At 35.4% G+C, this 25,961-nt stretch overlaps 1 protein-coding gene across 1 annotated transcript in view; it reads left to right on the top strand.

Moving 5' to 3' along the window:
• Window positions 1-25,961, top strand: part of ADGRV1 (adhesion G protein-coupled receptor V1) — a 510,967-nt gene that overhangs the window by 322,641 nt on the left and 162,365 nt on the right. The window contains exon 85 of the mRNA XM_070233305.1: window positions 16,753-16,869. Coding sequence (XP_070089406.1) covers window positions 16,753-16,869 — 117 coding nt within the window. The remainder of the gene's footprint in view (window positions 1-16,752; window positions 16,870-25,961) is intronic.

Genomic DNA, 25,961 nt, shown 5'->3' with positions numbered 1-25,961 from the left:
AAGTTCATACAACTAATAAGGAATGGAACCAAGATTTAAATTAGGCATTCTGGCTCGGAGCTCATGATCTTAATCACTATACTGTATTGTTATTTTTGGTTTTGTTTTTTTGTGTGTGTGAAGTGACTGGCAGGATTTGAACTTTTGAGACTCTCAGAGCCCTTTAATTTCAAACGTTGAATGTCTTTAGCAGATTCTCATGACAACACTGAGATGAAATCTACATTTGTGGCTTCTGTTTCTTCTGAAGAGCTTATGAACTGGAAATGGTATAATATGCTAGCCTCAGTTCTACAATTCTGGCCCTTTCCTTCATACCATCATGCAAGGGGCTCTGCTTGCAGTGTCCAGAGCATGACCTCTGTGGATGAGTGGCGCCGTGAAGAAATCCAGGCATGCCCACTTGTTCTTTTGATTTGAATAAAATGTATAATTTTAGTTTTTATTTTCATCATAGATTTTTTGATGTCTGATGAAAGAACACAGCTTCTTCATGTCATACTAAACTTCTTAAGTTCCTTATGGGGCAAGTGATTAGATCTTTTAGTTCTTGTGGGCTGCCTAATGAGCTTATAAACTGCTGTAAGACCTCGGGTAGCCTCCACTCTGCATCCTAGGCGCCCAGTTTCTTCCAGAGGGCCACATGCTCTACATGTAGAGCTTACTTCAATTTATTTGACCTGTCTTTTCTAAATAATACATAACCCTTACCAGAACTGATTCAATCATGTCATTTTCCAGATACACTGCTGTTGCTGTCAATGTCACAGATGCAGGTATTCTGCAACTAATAAATCTAACGACCTCTGTGAAATTACAGATAAAGTCAATGCAACTTGCCCAGCTCTTAAAGAATAACAGTTCAAGTGAAAAGTTGTGTATAAAAATTTAGCTATTTGATTTAATTTGAAGTAAAAATATGAATTGAGGCTAATTAACCATGAAAATAATATGTGTCTTTCCTTTGTAATAATTGCTATAAGTTTCTTGCATAATTCTAAAAGGGGAAATGGTGCAAAGAATAATGTGAGAGAAAGAGTGTGGTAATGGTTGTAGGAAATTTATTTCATTTTTTATTCCTTAAAAATATAGGTAAAAGATAAAAGCTTCTTTTCTTAAAGGCCTATAGAAATGTGTTTAGTTTTTCTAATTGTAAATCAAATTTCTGCTATGCTCATTTAATTTTAACTATGCCAACGAACTGATCAAATAATTATCAATAGTAGTTAAAAAGTAGTTTTTATATTTAAACAACTATTAAGATAACTAATTATTAAACTGAAGTTGATTCCTTTGGTGAGGATGTTTGGGCCTGGGGTAACATCTGTTGCCAGTCTTGCTCTATTTTGTATGTGGGATGCTGCCATAGCATGGCCTGATGTGTGTGGGTCCGTGTCCGGGATCTGAACATGCAAACCCTGGGCCACCAAAGCAGAGCACATGAACTTTAACCACTACACCACTGGGCCAGCCCCTGAAGCTGATTTTTAATGACAGCAGCATATATTAGATATCTATATATTATGTAAAACCCTATGTAAAACATAACACTTCTTTTCCAAGCTTTCTTTCTTTTTTTACTTTTATTAAGTAAAACTTTTGTCGTCAGTTAAGCCTCAGTTTCTTCCTCTATAAAATGGAGGCAGTGCTCACTAAATTGTGTGGATTATTTAGGGATAAGATGAAATAATGTCTTATAGGGCATTTAGCACAGTACCTGGCACATAATAACCATTCATTAAATGATGACAATGATGATGATGATTGTTTTTATTATATATGATATATTTTATTATAAAAATAAGCTAGTACTTCTTTGATTATGTACGAGATGAAAAAGACTAGTCTTGGTGTTGTTGAATTACTCATAAAGATCTGTTTCTCAGAGAGAAAATTACTTTTTAAAAGGGAAGAGAGGAAATCAAAACATGATAAAATACCTCCAAAAAATTCTGAAGTGAAGGCTAAGAGATTTTTGGGGCAGTAAATTCTACTATTGTCTTTTACACAACAGCCTTTTAAAATGTCTTCATCTATGGGTGGCAGATATCCCAAGCAGTTTTCTTTGCCAAAGATGAGCTCGGACAAAAATTGCAGTGTGTATAGACAAGCCATAACATTTATTTTTTTTTTAATGATAATTGACAACATTTGATTGACTGACTGACTTTAAGTCACGGACTAAAACAAATATCTTAATCTGACTCTGTGCGTATACAATCTAAGTAAACACTCCCAATCTCCACCTGCCTCTGACTCTGAGTAATAGCTACTGATTGACTTAATGGTGTGTGTTTGTCTATTTTAATTGTTAGATGTGGTGAGAAAACAACATACTTAATGTTCTGACAGTAACTTGTTGCCTCAGAGGCAATCTGTGCCCCGTGTTATTCACAGCAGCAGGGACAAGGGTATGCTAAAGATAGGATGTGTACAGAATGTGACATTTGAAAACTGCAAATATGTTGATTGATTTTTGTACTATATTTTCACTATGGTAACTATAAAAAAGTAATAATTACGAAAACGTATTCAGACAGATTTCTGACATTCAGTAGTTGCCAAAAACTATTTAATTGCATTAAACACCTCCCTGACACACCTGAGACGTTTGGAGACATATGTAGTTTAGCATTCAAGGGTCTTTGGTTCCATATATTTTAATATGACAGCTGAGGTAAGTATAAAACATAAGGAGTTGGGATTTTTTGGAGATAGAAGGGAGGGAGGGAGGGGGCAACAATAAGAGGAAGGGAGGGAGGGGGGAAGGGAGGGAGAAGAGGAGGAAGGAAGGAAAGAGGAAGGAAGGCAGGAAGGAAGGAAACTATGAGAGTGAGCTGATATGAAGACTGTAGGAAGGCTATCCAAGAATATTGAAAGTCTTCTAGCCAATGTGGGAAAAAAAGAATGGTTGTGGGGCTGGCCTGGTGGTGCGGCGGTTAAGTGTGCACGTTCCACTTCAGCGGCCCGGGGTTCGCTGGTTCGGATCCTGGGTGCGGACATGGCACCACTTGGCAAGCCACGTTGTGGTAGGCGTCCCACGTATAAAGTAGAGGAAGATGGGCACAGATGTTAGCTCAGGGCTAGTCTTGCTCAGCAAAAAGAGGAGGATTGGCAGCAGTTAGCTCAGGGCTAATCGTCCTCAAAAAAGAAAAAAAGAAAAGAATGGTTGTGTGTAATCGGTGAAAATAGTTATACGGTTAAGTAAGATGTTTTTAGTAATAGTGAAAATTAAGATTTGGTATTGACGTAATATTCCTAACCCTTAAACATTGTCTTAAGGGTTAGGGTAGAAATACCAGTGAAAAAAGATGATAGCCCAGAGGAAAAAAATAGTGGTAAACATATATGATCCCAAGGAAATGAAGAAAAGATACAAGAAATTAAGCATGGCATTTTTCCAAGCACTCTGTTTATAGGAACATGCTCCAGGCAGTCTCTATCGAGCACAGTTAAGCAAGAAAAAATTTATAGCCTTTCCTTAGAGTTACTTTTTCATTTCTAGCTTCTATCCTATTGCATAAGGAATTAAAGATTATCACTAAGTTATATTGATGTTTTATATTTAGTACTTTGTTAAAGGTCTTCAGATAGTTTTAAATATTTCTTCAAATAATTTTAAAAGTTGCACAGATAATGCTGACAAAAAGTTAAGCGAAAAGGAGCCTGTCACTACAGAATGCATTAGTGTCATGGAAATGCCATTACACTTGTGAATACCATGGTCGCTGGCAGTGCCACAGTGGCCAGTGCATCAGCAGCATGCAAAGGTCTCTTTGTCTTTGGCATCGGATTAAAATTGTACACAATGTTTTACTGAAAGGGGTTTTGTAGACATAAATGATTTAAAAGTAGTGGAGAAAATTTAGAGTTCAGCATTTTGTGATTTTTTTTAACTTAAAATATCTTGCTTTTCTCATTTAAACCTATGTTTAAAATAGCTTACTCATCAGCTAACTTTGAAAAAAGAGAGTGAAAAACTTTTTGTGGTCAAGAGAAGCTAAGTGGATTAGAAAATGTGAGCTAAAGAGTGCACGAAATAGAGTGTATAGATAATGTAGATTCAAGTGCTTTTTAGCTGAGCTCAAGACAGCACCATAATGTTAATATTTTAATTTAAAAAAATATGGAATACTAATCACAGGATCCAAAAGGTATTAAATACCTACTAGATTCTGCTCTAAGCCAAGATGAGGTAACAGGGACCATATTTACACTCAAATCTGAAACAAATAAAAAATCGAAAAAATATATGAAACAATTTTCGAGAGACTAGACATCAGTCAGTGAAGAATAGGGATCCCTGAGGTATGGGAAACAAACAAGGTGAGCTTAACAATGGCCCTAGAATACAACCTTATCAAATTTTCCAGGCTGTGGTACGAGGAGGAGGAACCCAGATAGAGTCTAGCAGACTCACTGAATTGAGGAGACACGGTAAGAGTCTGGGGAAACCAAGGTGGCTAGAGTTTGCAGGACAGAGTACTGGAAAAGAAAGAACTGCACAGACAGAGAACTCTGAGATATGCACAGGGTTCTCAGTATTCAGCTGAGTACTGATTAGGCCACTGTGTAAGGAAACTATCCAAAGCCAGAGAAAGAGTCACCCGGAAGGATAAAAGAGAATAATGCCAGGCCAAGAATAGTGTCTCTTCCCACTAGTTAGACTGCAAAACTTCATGATTCACAAGCAATTGGTTAGAGTACACAGAAGGATCTTGCCTCAGTCCTGGGGAATAATTGGCCTGAGCATTTCAGTCCTGCTTAACAAATCTTAACAGCAGAAATTGAAAAAACCAAACTTCTTCCAAGTGCATGCTAGGGCAGAGCTCAAAAATATTTATGGGAATATAAATATCCAACCCTCAAAGAGATAAAATCACAATGTCTGATATTCAATCAAAAACTACAAGACGTGGCAAAAAGCACAAAAATATGACACATAATTAGGAAATTAAATCAATAAATCAACTGATACTGAACTTTTACAGATGTTAGAATTGGCAGACTAGAACATTAATACATTTATTATAGCTGAATCCCATGTGTTCAAAAAATTAAGTAGAGATGGAAAGGATATTAAAATGAACTAAATCAAACTTTTAGAAATGAAAACTACAGTGTGTGAAATGCAAAATACACGGGATGGGATTAATAGCAGATTAGAAATAGCAGAAGAAAAAATAAGTATATGTGAAAACATAGCAATATAAATTATCTAAAATGAAAATTAAAAAGAAAATCAAAATAAATCAACAGAGCACCAGTGAGCTGTGGGGGAAAAATTAAGGGTTTCATATATATATATATATATATATATATATATATATACACACACACATAGGGTGCCAGAAGTGAAAGAAAATATGGTTGGAAAAAACCATTTGAAAAAACAATTATTTAAAAATTTCCAAATTTGTTGGGCTGGCCCCGTGGCCGAGTGGTTAAGTTCGCGCGCTCCGCTGCAGGCGGCCCAGTGTTTCGTCGGTTCGAATCCTGGGTGCGGACATGGCACTGCTCGTCAGACCACGCTGAGGCAGCGTCCCACATGCCACAACTAGAGGAACCCACAACGAAGAATACACAACTATGTACCGGGGGGCTTTGGGGAGAAAAAGGAAAAAATAAAATCTTTAAAAAAAAAAAAAAATTCTCAAGTTCTCCATAAATTGCTTTCCAATTACTTTAAAAAAAAAAAAAAAATTTCCAAATTTGTTGAAACTGCCAACCTACAGACTCAAGAAGCTCAATGAGCGCCAGTGAACCCCAAACAGAAGAAGCTATACCAAGGCACATCAGGGTCAAATTGCTCAAAATTGCTGATAATGAGAAAGTCTTAAAAGCAACAAAAATTGAAACAAAAAAAAAAATTCCATACAGAGGAGAAACATAAGAATTACAGCAGATTCCTTTCCAGAAATAATGCAAATGAGGAGAGAGTGGAACATGTTTAAGTACTGAAAGAGAAAAAACTTGTCAACGAAACTACTTTTCAAAATAAAGGTTAACTAGAGATGTTTTCAAATATACAAAAGCTGAAAGAAATCATCACCAGATAATTTTCACAGATGTGATGAATAAAAATCAAATGGCAAAGATGATAGACTAAACTTTAGCACACAAAAATCACATTAAATGCAAGTGATCTAAATATACCTTTTAAAAGGGATTTTCAAACTGAATAAAAAAGTAGTACACAACTGTATGCTGCCTATAAGAAACATGCTTCAAATATAAAGACACACACAGGTTGAAAGTAAAAAGTTAGTTTGACTGTATTAACATCAAAGTAGATTTCAGAGCAAAGAATAATACCAGAAAGAAAGAAGGTCATTCCATAATGAAAAAAGGGTCAATTTATTGAGAGGATGTAATAATTCTAAATATTCATATACTTAACAAAGAGCTTCCAAACATACCTTGCAAAAACTGGTGAAAAATTGACAAATCCACAAATATGGTTGTGAATTTAAAGACCTCTCTTTCAGTAATTGACAGGAACAAAAAAAAAGAACAGAAAATCAGTAAGAATATAGAATATTTATAAGATGTTATCATCCAACTTGACCCAATTGACCTTTATAGAACACTCCACTCTATAACAGTAGAATACACGTTTTTAACAAGTGTGCATGGAACGTAAGCTAGTAAATTCAACATAATTAAAGTCATACAGAGCATGTCCTCTGACTACAATTGAATTAGGTTAGAAATCAACAACAGAAACATCTCCAGAACATCCTCAAATATTTGGAAACTAATTAGCACGCTTATAAATGACCCATAGATCAAAAAAGAAATTTTCAAAAAATTTCAAAATATTTTGAATGGAATGAAAATGAAAACAATGTATCAAAAATTGAGAGATACTGCTAAAGCGGTATTACGAGGAAATTTATAGAACTAAATGCCTATATTAGAAAAAGAAGTAAGGTTTCAAAAATACAACTGCATAAAAAGAAAAACAATTTTTTAAACTTGAAATACATAGAAGAAATAAATAATAAAGAGAAGAACAGAAATCATTGAAATAGAATGCAGCAAAACAATAGGGAAGATCACATTTTCAACACCAAGAGCCGGTTCTTTAAGAAGATCAATAAAATCATCAGCCTTTAGCCAAATGATCAGGAAGAAGAGAGTAGATCCAAATTACTAATATGAAGAAAGAGAGAAATGGAATTACTACAGATTCTAAAGATCTTAAAAGGATAATAAAAGAAGATTATTATAACTTTATACCAATAAATTTGCCAATTTTGGTGAAATGGACAAATTTCTTACAATACACAAATTACCAAAACTCATTCAAAAAGAAATCGATTACCCGAATAGCTATAAATCTATAAAAAAAATTGAATTTATATTTAACAATCTTCCCACTAAGAAAACTGTAGTCCCAATATGGTTTTACTGGTGAATTTTATCAAACATTTAAGTAAGAGAAAATACCAGTTCTACACAGATTCTGCCAGAAAATTGAAAAGGAGGAAGTACTTCCCCACTCACTCTCTGAAGCCAGCATTACCCTGATTCCAAAATGAGACAGACATTAGGAAAGAAGACTACCAATCTACATTCCTTATAAACATTGATTGATGCAGACATTCTTAATACAGTCGTGTGTCTCTTAACAATCGGAATATGTTCTGAGAAACGTCGTTACACGATTTTGTCTTTGTGCAAACATCATAGAGTGTACAGAAGGGGAACAAAATTTGCCATCCCAAATTGTGTCTCTTCAACACGAAGATTATTTTAGGCTGATCGTTTTTAAGAAACAGACAACTCAGAAAGATGTTCTCATCACCTTCTCCTTAACTGCTTATAAGAATTCAGATTTAAAAAACGGATCTTGGGAAGTGAGCTATTGTCTTAGCGTAACATGAACTAGATGGTAGACATGAAGGAACCTAGAAAAGTCTGTTTGTTGGGCTCCCCTCTGTCTTCTTTTGTTTTTGTTTGGCCAAACAAACACTTGTTTTCCAAACAATTTGCTCCTTTCCACCTACCTGTGAATTGCCTTCCTTTCCTTTGAAGTGCCTGACTCTCGCCACCCTCAACATCTTGTTTTGTCTTAGCTGAGGATGGTATTTAAAGTGAGGGCTTTGGTCATTTTGGTGAGTTACTCATTTTTCTTGGGTTTCTCCCATGTATACGTGTTATTAAACTTTGGTTTGTTTTTCTCCTCTTAATCTGTCTCATGTCAAATTTAATTCTTAGATAAGCCAGAAGAAGCTAGAAGGGTAGAGGAAAATTTCTTCCTCCCCTACAGTACTTACACAAACCCAGATGGTATAACCCACTATACACCTAGGCTATATGGTACTAATCTTATGGGACCACCATCATATATGTGGTCTGTCATTGCCTGAAACATCATTATGCAGCACATGACTGTACAAGTTTAGCAAATCAAAGGATAATATATCACAACAAAGTGATAACTGTTCCAGTAATGCAAAGTTGTTTAAAATTCAAACATCAATGTAATTTATCATATTAACAACAAAAGTAGAATAATATTTTTGATGATCTCAATAGAGAAATGGCATTTGCCAAAATTTGGTATCCATTCCTGATAAAAACTCCCAACAGGACCCAGCCCCGTGGCCTAGTGGTTAAGTTTGGCACACTCCACTTTAGTGGCCTGGGTTCTGTTCCCGGGCATGGACCTACACCACTCATCAGTGGCTATGCTGTGGTGGCGACCCACGTACAAAATAGAGGAAGATTGGCACAGATGTTAGCTGAGGGTGAATCTTCCTCAGCAAAAACAACAAAACAAAACAAAACAAACTCCCAACAAGTAGAAATAGAGTTTTCTTTCTCAACCTGATAAGGGCATCTACCAAAAAAAAATGTAACTAACCTCATACTTGTATGAATATGCTAGGGCTTCCATAACAAAATAGCACAGACTGGATACTGTAAATAACAGAAAGTTATTTTCTCCCCGTTCATCAGGCTAGAAGTCTGAGATCAAGATGTTGGCTGAGCTGATTTCGTTTTGAAGCCTCTCTCCTTGCTTTATAGATGTCTGTCTACTCCCTTTGTCTTCACATGATCTTTCCTCCGTATGTGTGCATGTCTGTATCCAAAGTCTTCCTCCTCTCATAGAGACACCAGTCATGTTGGATTAGGGCCCACACTAAAGACTTCATTTTAACTTAATTACCTCTTTAATGACCTCGTTTTCAAATACAGTTACATTCTTAGGTACTAGAGATTAGGACTTCAACATTGGAATTTTGGGGAGACACAATTGCGTCCATAAAAATACTTAATGGTGAAAAACAGAATGCTTCCCCCCTAAGGTTAGAAACAAAACAAGGATGTTCATTTTCACCTCCTCTTGTTAATATAGTGTGCGTATGTATACACTATATGTATATTATATCTGTCTATCTATCTTTCTATCTGTTTCTAGCAGGTAAATTAAGGCAAGAAAAAGAATTTAAAGCCACTCTGATTAGAAAATAAGCAAAATTCCTTTTATTCAGAGATGACATGATCCTTTATATAGAAAATGTAATGTTTTCTGCAGAAGAGCTGCTCAAACCAGCAAGAGTGTTCTGTAAGTTTGCAGGATACAAGTTCAATGTAGAAAAATCAATTGTATTTCTATATACTAGCAATGAACAATCCGAAATTAAAATTTTAATAAAATGTCAATTATAATAACAGCAAAAATATAAAATACTTAGGGATGAATCTTTTTACAAATATGTGAAGGACCTGTACGTGGATGACTATAAAACGCTCCTGAGAAAAATTAGAGAACACCTAAATAGATGGAAAGATAAACTGTGTTCATCAGATGCAAGTCAATATTGTTAATATGTCAATTCTCCCCAGATTGGGATTCAACACAGTCCTAGTCAAAACCCCAGCAGGCTTTATTTTTATTTATTTATTTATTTTTTGAGGAAGGTTAGCCCTGAGCTAACATCTGCTGCCAATCCTCCTCTTTTTGCTGAGGAAGACTGGCCCTGAGCTAACATCCATGCCCATCTTCCTCTACTTTATATGCGGGATGCCTGCCACAGCATGGCTTGCCAAGCGGTGCGTAGGTCTGCACCTGGGATCCGAACCGGCAAACCCCGGCCCACTGAAGCAGAACATGTGAACTTAACCATTACACCACTGAGCCGGCCCCTACCCCAGCAGGCTTTATCTTTTAGAAATCAACTACCTGGTTCTAAAATTCATATGGAAATGCAAATGACTTGGAATAATCAAAAGAACTTTGAAAAGAAGAACAAATTGGAGTCTAACACTACCTGTTTCCAAGAATTCTAGTTAACAGTAATTGATGTGGTATTGGTGTAAACATATACAAGTTGATCAATGGAACAGATTAGAGAGTCCAGAAATAGACTCCTACATATACAGACAAATATGGAAAGCAATTCAGTAGAGAAAGGATAGTCTTTCAGAAAAAATGATACTGGAAAAATTGGATATCCACATGCAAAACAAACAAAACACTTTGGACCATACTTTGCATCATATTCAAAATAACTCAAAATCAATCAAAGACCTAATTTTAAAACCTAAAACTATAAAACTTCTAGAGAAACAAATGTGAATTTGGGTTAAGCAAAGTTTTCTTAGATATAACAGCAAAAGTATAATATATAAAGATCAAAAAAAAAGTATAATCCGATCCGTTACTGGGTTTCATCAATGTGAAAATCTTTTGTTCTTCAAAAGACACTTAAGAGAATGAGAAGACAAGCCACAGAGTGGGATAAAATATTTGCAAATCAAATATCTAATGAAAGACTTGTATCATGAATGTAGACAGAACTCATACAATTCAATAGTAAGAAAACAAACAACCCAATTTAAAAGTGGACAAAAGAGTTAAATGGCCATTTTTTCAAAGAAGAGATATGGATTGCAAATAAGCACATGGAAAATGATCAAAATCATTACTGATTAGGAAAATTAAAGTCACAATGAGGAACTGCTGTGTACCTATTAGAAAGGCTAAAATTTTAAAAAATAATTAACCACAACAAGTTTTAGTAAGAATGTGGAGCAACTGAACATTTGTACATTGCTGGTGAGAATGTAAAACGTTACAACCACTTTGGAAAATAATTTATCAGTTTTTAAAAATATTAGATACACACTTACCATATGATCTAGCCATTCCTCTCCTAGATGTTTACTCAAAATAAATGAAAGCGTATGTCCACACAAAGACTTGTACATTCGTAGCAACATTATTTGTAAAAGTCAAGAACTGGAAACAACCCCAATAGCCATCAACAGGTGAAAGGATACGTAATTGGTATAGTACTCAACATTAAAAAGAGAATGAACTCTTGATATGTTACTTTGGATGTATCTCAAAATAATTATGCAGAGTGAAATAAACTAGAGAAAAGAGAGTACATATGATTCCAATTACATAAAATTCTAGTAAATGCAGACTAATACGTAGTGACAGAAAATACCAGTTGCCTGGGGATGTAAGAAGCAGTTGTGATGCAAGAGGTACTATGAAGGTCATTAGGAAACTTTGGGGGAAACATCATCTTGACTGTGATGATGGTTTTACAGGTGTATATATGTGTCAAAACTTATTAGATCATATACTTTAAATATGTGCCATTTAGTGTCTGTCAGTCCTACTTCAAAATGCTGTTTAAAAGAACACTATGCTCAAACTGATGATGGGGGTATGTATGGGATGGTGAATACTTGCTATTTTTTTTAAACGTATTTCAAAATAATTATAATAGAGAATAAGATCAAATTTTGGCCTTTAAGGAATTGACAGTTTTCCAAGAGGTAAAGGTGATTTTATCTAAGAATTGGGAAAATTGAGGTTCATAGGGAAACCAGTCCTTATGTTAATAAAATCCTAGTTTAAAAATTCAGAGGAGGAAAATGTTGTTTATGGTTGAAAGAAATAGCCATATATTCATGATGGAGTTGGCATTTCAACCACACCTTGAAAAATGGACACGATTTCAACAGAGGAAGATGAGAAACAGAAATTCTAACTAGAAGGAAAGGGAAGAACAAAGGCAAAGAATTGAGAGATGATGGAACTTGTTTTAGAGAAGAGCAATCAATGCAATTAGGGCGGAACGATTGGAGTATGAAGGGTCTTGTGCAAGATAAGCTTAGGAAGAGAAGGTGGGGCAAACGGGACTTGGAGGCCAGACCAAGGCAATTCTGTTTCCTCTCCGAATATTTCTTTGACTCCCATAAGCAGAACTAATCAATCTTGACTCTGCATTCCCCTGATGTTTTACTCCACACCCCATTATAACACGGGCCACATTTATTGCATCATGTGTGTGTCTGGCTTTACCCTTAGTTACCCTCTATTAGAAAGGACAGCATTTGGCTCATTATAAATGCTCATATTAATGCTCAATAAGTGCTCAGTAAAAACACACACAAGTCTTGGGCCAGCTCCCATGGCCTAGTGGTGAAGTTCAGCATACCCCACTTCAGCAGCCAGGATTTGATTCTTGGGTGTGGAGCTGCACCACTCTGTTAGCAGCCATGCTGTCCTGATGGCCCACATGATAAAAGATAGAGGAAGATTGGTGCAGATGTTAGCTCAGGGCAGATCTTCCTCAGCAGGAAAAAAAACAAATAGGAAAGTCTAGGGGTCTGTTGTGATCAGAGTAGGCAGGTGGAATTTGAATTGGTCCTATAAAAATTGAGTAGGTTTTGGATAAGGTGGAGAGGAGTGAGAGCATCACTAGTAAAGTATGTATGTGAAGATGAGAGGAGTATATATGAAGAAGTACTGAGAATTGAAGTTTACAGGGAAATCAGTTTTTATTATTAGTTATTTAGCCCAAGCAAACAGAGACACTTGCTGTATATTTGAAGTAAAACAAAACACAATAGGTATTTCCTCCCTTGGCTGGTACAGTAGAGCTCTAACCAACCAGAAGAAGCAAAGAATTTTATAAATTATTAACAGAATATATCAGATACTCTCTTTTGGAAAATATATTTGTTTTTCTTCTCTCTTTAGTTAAGACGTATATATGTTATATCAATATAGAATTAAGAATGATACTGTATTTGCTATCAGCACTGTGTTCTGTTGCCATTGTGAACCTGTGGTGAGCCGTGGGTTATAAAGGATTGAGAAACAGTGAACTAGAATTTCAGTGCTTTGAGACAGGACTTGTGCTTGACTTCATTTTGTAGGCAGCAGTGTGGTGTTCTAGAAAGAACACTGGCCTTACAAAACAGAACACCGGGATTTGAAACCCACTTTAATTTTAAAGCTTGTTCAGTGATTCTTAAACAAGTTAATCCCCCTACCAGATCCTCTTTCATCATTTATTAAATAGAATAAAAACAATAATGACGTCACATCGTTAATATGTGGGTTACACACACAAAAAAAACAACAAAGGAAAACAGGTAGCACCTTGCTAGTAGACAGTAGTATTCTCCCGTCATATTTTCCATCTTTCACAGATAGCATAATGCTTTGTGGATAGTAGGTACTCAAACTCTTACTGAATGAATCAATACATGAAGGACTGAGAACTTTTGAAAAATTCCCTTTTTTCTTCTATGGTGTTCAATTTAATGCTTCCAGAGAACTGACTGTGAAAATGACCTTTTCCTGATCATCTCTATGTATCTGACTGAAAGAACAATGATACAACTTCATCTCTTCTTAGGTTATGTGCCTTAAAGATGTATGAGCTAAATATGCTAGGAGATTTTATTTTATTTTACTTTAATCATTTAATTTCTACTTTAATTAAATTTAATTTAATTTTAGATAGGCCTGATTACATATAATAGCAGGTTCTTGGCTCATCTCTGTTGTAGCTTTATGACAGCTCAGTCTTCTCTTGCTGACTAATCTTCTCCCATACAGACAGAAGTGTTTCTCATAATTCAGGGAACATTCTGGAAGAATGTTCGTAGTTCACAAAAGTAGATGTGTAACTGTCTTCTCATGATTTAGAAAATGAGATTGAAACAATAAAATATGAAGAAATCATACCTTAAGAATGGAATTTTGGGTATTAAAACTGTATTCTGAAAGTAAATACAGTTTTAAGTAATAACCTGTACTAATGTGTTTCAAAGAAAAAATATTGAAAGAATAAAAATTATTTAAATTAGCATACCATTTATAAATAGTTTCATGGAATGCTTAAAACTAAGCATATTCTGTTACAACTTGGATTACACTGTGGTTTTACATTGCAAACAGTTCAGGTTGATTAGAACAAAACTACCAAATAAACTTTAACAGAATTTGTATTATAAAATCTGAATTAGAGAAGTTCAAATGTATTGTAGATATGCTTATAAAGACTTTATGGAAATAGATTCCACTTGGTAAAAAGAAAGAACGTAAATTATTAAAATTATTTCCTTTTTTTTAGCTGAAACTCACAATTCTGTGCTTCCAAGGTCTTTTAAGGCATAGTTTCGGTGCTTGGTGTTCAATGCTAGTGTCAGTGAAGGTGTTCAATGAATATCTGTGGAATTTAAGAAGGTTAAATTTATGACCTGTAATCTGTTACAATTCAGAAAGTAGAAGCTAAAATCTAGGAAAATCTGGGCATGTTTTTAAAATAAGCTCTAAAATACAAAAGCTATCTATGGTATGTTCCGGAAAGGCAAATTTGTTGACTTGATTTTTTCAGGGAACTCATTTCTACCAGATTGTTAGGAAATAATGAGACATAAATTTCTAGTATCTGCTTTTGTTAAAAAAAAATAGTGTGTGTTACAAATGCTCCAAATCTAGGGCTAAATAAGCAAAAAGTTGAGTCAGGAATGCTTCTCATTTCAAAAATAATCCTGAAATCTTAGTGTAGAAAGGAATTTAGAGTTTATCTTTTCTAACGTCCTCCAACTACTGATGAGGGGGAATTAGTCCCAGAAAGGTAAACTGACTTGTTTAATGTCCATAGCTTTAAAAAAGTTGCGGGGGGACAGTTTTTTTTTCTTTCTATACATGGTACAGGAAGTACTCAATAAATAATTCCCAAGAGGGAAGTCTCTTCAGCATCGCATGAGATACAGTGCATGTTATTGTAAATTTATTAATTAGCATTTTGGTTCTTCTGTAATTGACTAAGGATGCTGGTTAAGATGAGTCTCTCCCTGTGAAATGGAGATGTTGGGAGAATGCAAGGCCTCACCCTACATCCTGACGAATTCACCACAGTGATGCTACCCTAGGAACACCATTGGGCAGAAATTTTCAAGGAGCTTTAATGGACACACCTTTGGGACAAAAGGATTGGGGAGGAACATATTTCATTTGAAAATAAAAGTAATACTTCATCTTGCTGCTTTGATCTAGTTTTGAGCACATTATTCATTAAAAAAAAAAACTTCAGACAGCATTAAAGGTATTTATGTTTCCTTTTTAGAAGTTGGGTTTTGAGGCATGTCAGCTAATTTTCTCTTTGCAACATCCCTCTGTCTTTTGGGAATCAATTATTCTTTCTTTTTACAATCATTTATTGAACACTTCTATATTCCAGGCACAGTGGTAGCTTATGAAAATATAAAGTCAAAAAGCCTTGGCCTCTATCCTAAAGAGGGAGAGAGTTTATTCCTTGAGAGGTTACAGTACATTTTTTTTTCCCCCAGTGAGGAAGATTGTTGCTAAGCTAACATCTGGGGCAGTCTTCCTCTATTTTGTATGTGGGGTGCCACCACAGCATGGCTTGATGAGTGATGTGTAGGTCCATCCCTGGGATCTGAACCCACAATCCCCAGGCCTCCTAGCAAAGTGCTCGAACTTAACTACTGTGCCACTGGGCCAGCCCCTATGGTACACTCATTGCTCCTATCTCTTGCCATTTATGCTTCCCATTACAAAATTTGTTACGGTAATCATATATTGGAGAAAATACAAAATGGCAGTGTTTCACTTCATTCATTTATCCGTTTATTCAACAAGCATTTATTGAGTACCTACTGTGTACCAGTGTACCACATGGAATACATCAGTGAGTAAAAATTCAGTGATACTGCCTTCTCAGAGGTTACATTCTAGTGGGTGAGACTAACAATAACCAAGAACATAATAAATAAGGAAATTACAGAGCATGTTAGAAGGTGATAAGTGCTATTTGAAAAGAAAGAAACGTAGAAATCAGAGGATTGTGTGGTGGGAAGAAGAGGAGAAAAGAGAGTGTGATTTTAAATAGTGTGGTCCAGAGAGGCCTCATCGTGCAGGCGACTTTCGACAAAGGCTTGAGGGCATTTGAAATAAAACTCCAAGGACTGAAGTAATCATAGGATTTGAAATTTTAAATTTATTTTAAGTTTATTTTGTTGCATATGTTACTTCCTGGCAAGAGGATGTAGATGAGGATAAAGTCAGAGCTTTTGTTTCTCCTTGTTTTCTCTCCCATTAGCTTTGACTTAAGGAATGGTATTTCCACTCTATTTTCTCTTTTCTACTGAACTAAAATAAATGTATTTCATAGGATTTTTATCCATCAATAATAAGAGCAAGGTTTACTTTGAGAATTTCCTCTTGACAGCCCAAAGTAACATGTAGCATAATTTCATATAATTCATTGTTTTTTAGAAATATAAAAATCCATGTATTGCCATTTTTAGAATGACTTGGTCATCTCAGTTTGGGCAACAAATCAACTTATTTTCCCTTTGAGTTATTGAATCAAATTCAGATAAGAAAACAGTTTATTTTGTTAATATTCTTGCTCCATTTTAGCATGATTTAAAAATAAAAGTATTTGTTTCTTACAGATTGTGTTTCTGGTGTCTGCATATGCAAGTCCCCAGCTCACGGATGAGAGCTGTTCAGCCATGGCTGCTGTCACACATTACGTGTATCTTTGCCAGTTTAGCTGGATGCTCATTCAGGTTGGTACTCCATTTCCTCCCTCCAACTCCCCTTCAACTTTCCAAGGAATCTGGGTAGAGTGGTCTTCATATCTGATATTCTTTATACTGAAATGGAAGTAATTCCATATATCCATCTCTGCCTTCCCAGGAAATCAATGCAAGAAAAACAGTATAAGCTGTACAACATTAGAAAGCATAGTGAATTTGAGAAAATGGGAAGAAATCTAGTATAGTAAGGCTGGAAATAAAAGAGTTGCAGGAGATGAGGCTTGTGATGTGGACCCTGTAAGACACATTGAGAAATTTAAACTTTTTCCTAGGGGAAGTCATAGAATTATTTTAAGCAAGGGAGTGACATGATAAGATTTGGATTTTAGAAAGATCCCCCTATTTGTAGTGAATTGGGAGCAGAAAAGAGTTGGCATGGGGGTCAAGTAAGTAGCATTAGCGGGATCCAGGAGAGAGAACGTGTGGTGTGAACCAGGAAGGTGGCAGCAGAAGCAATGGGAAGTGGATGGCTTTTGAGACTTTTTTTTTTTTAAGTAGAACTACAGGATCTAGAGATTGGTTATGACGAATCCAGAAGGTGGGACCAAGGATGTTTCTGAATTTTCTGGCATGGGTGGATGGGCGGATGGTGGTGCCTTGAACTGAAATAATGATCACTGGAGACTGGGGGAAGGATAATGAGGTTTTCTTAGGACATGATGAGTGTCAAGTTCCTATGAGACCTTCCATGGGGACTTTGAGAGAAGTGGGAAACACAGGGCTAAATCTCAGAACACAGGCCCATGGTACGGAAATATGTTAGGAAGTTGTCGACGTAGAGTTGGAAAATGGGGTCCCTGCTTCGGAAGAGATCACTTTGGGAAAAAGTACAGAGTGGGACTCCAAAAGTCCCCTGGCATAGCTCCTGAGAAACTAGTAAATGTTGGGGAGAGATTTGCACTCTCCTTGTCTGACTAAAATCCCAAATTCTCTCTCAATAGAGAGAATGCTGATTTTCTTGATAAAGAGGCTAATGTGAGAGAGTTGGATCCACTTCAGCAGTATTAATGTCACTAATTAAATGGCTGAACTAAAACGCTGCCTTTGATAATGCTTTCTACATAATGGTATTGTTAAATCTTTCATGTGGTAAAAATAGTTTCATATGTGTTTCTGAGCATGCATATGAACTATTTTATGTAAAACAGGTGCATTCAGGCACTTTTATATTCGTTTTTCTTGTTGAATAAGAAGGATGTGGGATTTCCACTGTATAGCAGTATCAAAGTGAGGTGGTATTATTATGACAGACCACCATTTAGACTCAAGGAAGGGATATTTTCCTAAGTATGATATTGTAGTCGTGGGGGCTGGAGGAGGAGTGAACTGAACTATTTAGTTAATAGAACTAGTTGGAACAGTCAGAGCCCTGCATGTAGGTTTGAATTCTGGCTCTGCAGCCATCTTTGTAACCTTAATCAAGTCATTGAGTCTCTCCAAGGCTTATTTCTAAATCTGCATATGGGGGTCATAATTCTTATCTCATAGAATTATTGTTTTATAGCTCTTTGAGCAGCTCTACTTATGGAAAGTTAATGGTGTTCTCCAAATCCACCTCCCAACAATTAAAAAATAAAAATAAATCAAAACTGTATAACATAAAAAAAGTCTGCTTCAGTTATTTCAATTAAAATAGTATTTGCTGGATTCTCTGATTGCAAAATTCTTTAGCTGAACTTTTTATGTGCGCCCTGTATACGTTGCTGTTTATCTGCCTGAACTGAGGTCCCCAGTGGTGTCTGAAGGTTTTTGTGCATGCCCCTGACCTATTCAGGTTTTGATGGATGACTTGGGTGAAAACACAGGAAACTGTCTTATCAGGTATGCAGATGATACAGAGCTGAAAAGATAGCTGAAACAGCAAGCTGCGCAAGTTAAGAGTACAGGTGGATCCAATATAGAGAAACTGTACTGTGACAGATTGAAAACTAGAGTAAAAGAAACATAATGTGATGGGAGTTAATGTAAACAACTTGAAATTTTAATTTAACGCAAACTCAGTGGCAATCAAATGTGTGACCAGATTGCTTAAAACATAGCTACTACAGTAACTGCAAAAACAACCCCAGACGTAGGTTACATTCATAACAATATGGAGGCAGCTGAGGGAGCCATGGTTACATTGTAAACTACAGTGTTCAGACAACCTGGGGACACTGTAACCACTTTCATGAATCTTGTTTCGGCAGGAACATTAACCAGCCAATGAGAAGTCAGGAAACAGTCCTATAAGAAACTTTGAGGCAGCTGGAGATTATTCACCTGGAAAGAATTTAGGGAGATGTGATGGCCGTCTACAAATACTAGAAGCGCTGCCTCAGGAAGGAAAGAGTGGACTATGTAGTTCCATTTGGAAGAACCAGAACAAATGGGTCAAAAGTTAGAGGAGCCAATTTTGATTTACATCAAGAACTTTTATAACCAATAAAACTGTAAAAATTAAAGAGGCTATTTCTAAAAGTAGAGAGCATCCAGTCACTGAAATATATTCAAACGAGGAAATGACCAACTTTCAAACATGTTTTTGATGGATTTCCTGCTTTAAGGGACGGAGTTAGACAGGATGGCATATAAGATTTCACCCAGCTTAAGAGGCTGGTATATTCTATGTCTCCTCTTCAAGTCTTAAGCAAATATGATTGTGGCTGACGCACACTTAGTAAATGAATTAGATTTCTGTATGGCTAATGGTTGGGAAAACTATTTAAAGGACCAGCGAAGTTTAATGTATTTCAGATGGTACACCACACATTTTTCATTGGTTTGCGGTGTGACCACAAGGGAAAAATTCAATAACTTCTGATTCTAGGTAGGGTACTTCTAATGAGTTACTTTGTGGTCAGAGGTTGTCGCTTTACCAACCTGTGTTTTCCCATTTATAAAATACCGTTGCTAAAATCCTTTTTGTTTTTTAACTGGAATCCATCTCTGTAAATGATTAGACAACTGCTAATCCAATCCTGGTAGTTAAATAGGGTTGAAAAAATTGAAAGAATATTAACATTTTAATGACCCTACTTCATATTTTTTAGCAGTATAGAAGAGAATTTGATATATGTATGTGTATGCATAGCTTATAATGACAAAAAGTTAATCATTAACTTTTAATCATTGGGCTAAGCACATCAGAATTACTGTTTATTGTGATCTGCATTATATCTTCAATCTTAGAATAGATGCATTAAATGACTTTATCTTGAAAAGTCATCTTACTTTTATATCATATACTTTGGGCACATAGAAAAATTGGATTATATTTTAGAGTAGCTAAAGAAAAATTTTATTGGTAAACAAGTTATGGTCACGTGACTTCTCTGAGCCTAGATTTTCTTATCTGAATAATCAGATTTGTAGTAACAGTACCTCTCTTTGAGGATTGTGGAAAGAGAAAATGAATTACTACATGGAAAGAGCTTGGAATGGTGCCTGGCACAGACTGCACACTCCATACATATTTTCCCATATTATTGGCCAAGCAGATATGAATGGTGAATATTTCATAGATTTTGAAACATGTTGAATACTTTGCTTTTCCAATATAGTTGACACCTTTTTTTACAAAAGAGAATTCGCTTGCTATAGTGGAAAGAGAGGGCTGACTTAGAGTGAGGCAGACACTGATGAGTTGTGAAGCCTTAGCAAGCTGGACAACCCTGAACCCCTTTCCTAAGGTACGTGCTTGGCTCATAGCCAGCTCCGTAAGTGGTGGCTTTGACTGTATTTCTTCAGGCTTTCCCTTTCTTTGACAGGAAAGTCATAATGTGCATCATGGGAATATGGTAAAAAGTTATTTTGCTTATTTTCTTTTTAAAGCAGACAACTCACAAATTCCCTTTTTGGCCATGGAAATTGAGTTCTTTCTGTTTGCCCTTCACATAAGGTCACTCTGAAATGGTTTCCCACTTCCTTAAAACAGCAAGGTCACGTCTACTTCAAGAAGGATTGACAGTGAGAATTAAAACTCGTGTAATATTTTTACTTTTTTCCTAATTGTTAGTGTTCTCTTTCCACTTCCTTTTTCTGTTTTGATTTGCTTTTATTTTAGAAATAGCATAAACTAATGGTACAAAACATAATCAAACGCTACAGAGAAATATAAAATGAAAAGTACATCTATTTCTCCCCTGCTTCACACACTCCCCACCATCTGCTCTACCCTCAACCCTTCTCCCTAAGGTAAACACTGTTAATGGTTTCCTGTACATCCCTCCAGAAATATTCCACAAATATACAAATATTTATAAATATATAAACAAGCACATATGTGTATATTCTTCTGTGTGTGTATATAGTGTATATTTATATATAGTGCATATATATTTTTGTGTATATACATATATAAATTTACCACATATTAATGTACTTTTTCTTCTAGTGTATAATATGGTTATTTCATAATTTATTTTTCTGGTCTTCTGTTAATGAAATGCTGGTTATTTCCAGTTATTTCCAGTTATTATAAACAATGTTTCCTTGAACATCCTTGCACTCTGAATATTTGTTTACTTATGAGATGTCCATAGAATTAATTCCTAGAACTTATGCCTTTACTATTAACATCTGTGTGAAATATGCTACCAGATGGATTTCCAGACCATGAGTTAATCTATGAAAGAAATAAATCACAAGTAAATTATTTGAGATAGTAGAATATTATATAGGTAAATAGAAATTTAATTTTGTCTGTCTATTCATTTGACCCAATTTTATGATCATTTCCTGTCACCAAGTTAAATCGTGTAGTGATCTGCTTCAATTGTGAACAACATCCAAACCTTGCACTGTCTTTGCAGTCTGTTCATGTCACGTCTGGGGACATAGTTTACTCGAGAATATAATGTTTTACTTTGAAACTAAAGCTTACTTGAAGAACGTATTTTGTAAATGGTAGAATAAAGTTAGAAATCATTTTACAATTGCACTTGAGCATTCATATCTTGTGCCTTAATTTCTCCATATAATCAGGCTGTGAAGAAAAAAATATATTTATTATTTATTCTTTGGCAGAAAGGCTACTTAGTGCCAGAGCATAACAACAGGAAGGGAAATGCTAAAATTAGCTGTGTTTTTCCTTCGTCATTGATTTAATTTGAGGGGACATCAAAGGTATTAAGGACAACAGACTGATAATTGCTAAGATAAATTGACATACCCAGGAAATACTGAATTCTCCAATCCTCAAAAAGCCTTGCAATTTATTTCATGCAAAAATTGTTAAGAAAGAGGGAGGGCAACTGGAGCAAGGATGTGTGGTAACATTTCTTAGACTCTCCTCTGACATGAATGACCAAGAACATATGGTAATGACAGAATTAATAGTGTCCATGATCTGTAACTAGACCTGATGCTATAAATCACTTCAAAGTTTCTGGTGACACATTTAATAACCAAATAGTAAATGACAGGGTAAATACCAATATTATCCCACTTACCATGAAAATTTATGAGGTTCAAGCAGCCTGTTTTTAACTTAAAAAAAAGAAAAACATTTCTCCTTTATATTTTAAGAATATACTAATATGCCTATTAGTATTATATTATATATATATATTATATTAGTATATATCATACGAGTAGACTAATGAATCTCTGTTTATGAAGCACATGAAAGCATAATTATGAACTATTATAATCAAACAATTAACAAGCTATGTCTTCTATTTTTCTATTTGGGTAGTCAGAAAATAGTAGTAGTCGTTGCTGAAAATGTTACCGTGAGAATAAAGACATGTCCGTACAGAAATGTAAGTTAATATGCTTACAGACACACAGTCTTTTAGTTTAGTCCTACCTATAGTTGACCTAAATTATATCTGAATATTTTAGTTGGATCATTTGCATCTTAATCAGAATCAGTTTCAATTCTAACAGCCTCAATTACTAATTCTGAGAAATATACTTCTTCCAGCCTCAGTTTCCTTCTGCGTAAAAAACAAAAAAATCATAATAAAACTTAGGAGAGAAGTTGTCTTGATTAAATGAGATACAGCTTGATGTGGTGTCTACATCTATTACCCAATTTGTAAATATTGGTTCCGTTCTTCCTCTTTTGTACCATTGCATTTAACATTTTAAAGTTTCCACTAGTTACCATTGACCCTCTTCATTAGGAATTCAATCAAATCAACTAACATTATTGAGCCTCCTAAAATTCTTTGTGGCAAGGTATAAAAATGAATAAACTCAGAAACTAAACCAAATTATTAAATTGTTGTTAAATTCAATAAAAATTGCTAACTCATATTGTATACATCTTTGTTTATTTGATATTTATCAATAGAGATTATATGCAAAGCATTTTGCTAGGTACTATGAGGTAGACAAAAATTAATCTTCCACAGCTCGCAGTTGTGTTTCAGACGTTATATTCTGATAAACCTTTATAAGTTTTCGTTTAGTGTTAGCGAAAAAATGCAGAGGGAGAGAAAAAGACTTATCTCCATGCTTGCACCAAGAAAATGCATCTCCGCTGGCATATGAAGTGAGTGGGAGTAAATGAGGACAAAAATATAAGCTCTCATGCAAATAATAACATTGTCAATATTTATCTGAATTCCTATGGAAATAATTCTTAAACTTAGTCAGTCTTCACAAGACACTTTGCGCTTATGTTCACTCCCAGTTCTATAACCAACCCAGGGTATGAAGAGGCTATGTTTTCTCTCACTGTCTTAGCGTCCTCATCTCTAAATAAGAGGTTGTGGTCAGATGTTCTATGAGGTCTGTATTGCTGCTAAAATCCCTAGTCTACATCCATGCCATTAGGGTTTTTATTTAAGGAATCGTAATTTCTACAGTGATTCAGTCACAGAGCGTGAGTCAGGAAACTCTTGATAACTTATAGGTTAACCTCTTCTTTTACCAGAGGAGGAAATTGAAACCTAGAGGAACCAAATGATACTGGCCAAAAACATGCTACTTATCCTTGCAGAACTGTGTTTAAAACCCAAATCAAGTCACTAATCACCATGGCTTTTCAAATTTTTATAAATCTAAAAGAATCATGATTTCTATTATTCATTATTCACCTGAAAGTTTATCTTTTGAGCGTATGTGGGGACCTTTGCAAATCTTCCTTTCTTGTATTTCTATAGCTTGTGTTTATGACAGGAAATTTTCAAAAATATCAAGTAGTTTTCTTTAAATTTGTTAAAATGGGCTTTTAATTAGGTTCTCTCAAGTTATGGTCACCCAGGTAGTCTTGAAACACCGGTAATTGTGAGAGGTGTTTGAATTTAAATACATTGTCCTTCAATGATAAGCATTGACAAAAATAAGAAGGTGGCAGTTCAAACATATTCAGTGTTTACAGTTGACGTTAAAGATGTGACTCTGGTGACTTCACTAATTTTTAAACACACTGCAAAACGTTCTATTGAGTTGTCCCTTTCAAAGTGGCTAGTTTGATGTTACTAATGCTGAAAACATTTTTTAATCCTTTTGGACTTGCCTTCAGAGCCTACATCACATTAATTCTAGAAAACTTTGAATTCTGTGCGTGTATAAACTAGTCAAGTCAGATTCATATAGCTGATGAAGTTTGGGGATAATAACATTTTGGCTAAAAATGTAACGTAACTCCACAGTGATGATGATGCTGCATCTTACGGGATGGTCCCTAAGATAGTTCTAACAAAACTTTTAAAGCTTAGAGATAGAAATGTAAATAGAGACCTAGATATTGAAATTTTCAGTTCACATTTACTCTTTAGCAGGAAAAATGTAAGATGGGCAGTGAATGGTAAGCCATGCTCAGTCTGTGAGAAGCATGTTTGGGTGAGAGTGACACCCTTGTATTGAGTTCTCATAATTCTGCTAATTCCAGCATTGGATAGTCACACAGATTACATATGGTCTCTATGTGTCAACATAAAATTATTATGCGAACATAATGGTCTCTTAATACTCTTATCTTAGATTGCAAAGGAGGAACAGTGATTACAGGAAAAGGAATATAGTCATTGCTCCACTATCTTCTTTGTTTGGAGAATGGCAGTAACTGGAGGTTTTAAGCCAACTGCTTTAGAATAACAATATATGTCTCAATCAAGGTTTTTTTTTTTTTTTGGAACAACAAAGAACTAAGTGGAGCTAATATAAGCAAACATTCAAATCAAAAAAGGAATAATAAGCATATAGGATAACTCATTGAACCCAAGAACTGTAAGTCCAGTTGGACCCCACAAGGGACGGTAATCATGAATGGAAGGCTTTCTCTGTCCATTCCTCTCTACAAACACACTTTCTCTCTTCACTGTACTTTTGGCTAGACCCATCACTAAAGTTCATAGGTCCTCTTTTTTCCATTGCCCAGCTTAGACTATCACCAAATTTCAGGGAATTCAATGATAGATGAGTGGCCCAGCCTGGATCAGGCTTCTCCCTTGGATCGAATCAGCTGTGGACAGAGGTGCAGGGTCTTGAGCCCACTCTACATGTGTTGGGCTTGGGGGAGGAGTAGGGAGACAGGGTTCAGAGAAGGAGAGCTCATGGCCTAGGCATATCCCAAAATGTACCTGCCATAACTATATTAAAATATTTTAAAATTCAAGTAAAACTTTTAGTGAATTAGTCAAAAGAAAGATTGTGTTTGGGCCATATGGTATTTCTAGAATATTTAAATGTTGTTTCATTACATAGTATTCCCATTTTATAGAAAAAAAGACATATAATGAAAAATGCTGTCCTTAGGGTATACCTCAGTGGCTGGATTATTTTGAGATGGAAAGGGATTTCTTTTTAAATCGACATAAAACTAATGACTTTTGGAGCCTGTTTTGCTTAGTTGAGTATTCGAGAATTCAGCCACACTGTGCCTTGATCTCTTTGGAGCAGAAGTATTGCATGATGAATCTCGCAATTACCCTGGTGTCAGTCTTATCTGAGTCTATGGCAAAGGTCAGACAGTTGCTGAAAGGTTCAGTGATCGTAAGTGATGGAACTAATGTCCATCTGCGTAAAAGCCGACATTTCAGAAATGTCCTGGTCTTTATCAGGATGAGTCAACTTAGAAGTCATTTACCAATCCAATCCATACTCTCCTTCCTGATTCTTCCACCCAC

The sequence above is a fragment of the Equus caballus genome, chromosome 14 (genome assembly GCF_041296265.1).
Source record: "Equus caballus isolate H_3958 breed thoroughbred chromosome 14, TB-T2T, whole genome shotgun sequence".
In the NCBI taxonomy this organism is placed as follows: domain Eukaryota; kingdom Metazoa; phylum Chordata; class Mammalia; order Perissodactyla; family Equidae; genus Equus; species Equus caballus.
Note: the sequence above shows the minus strand (reverse complement) of the source record. Positions and strands in the feature narration are given on the sequence as shown.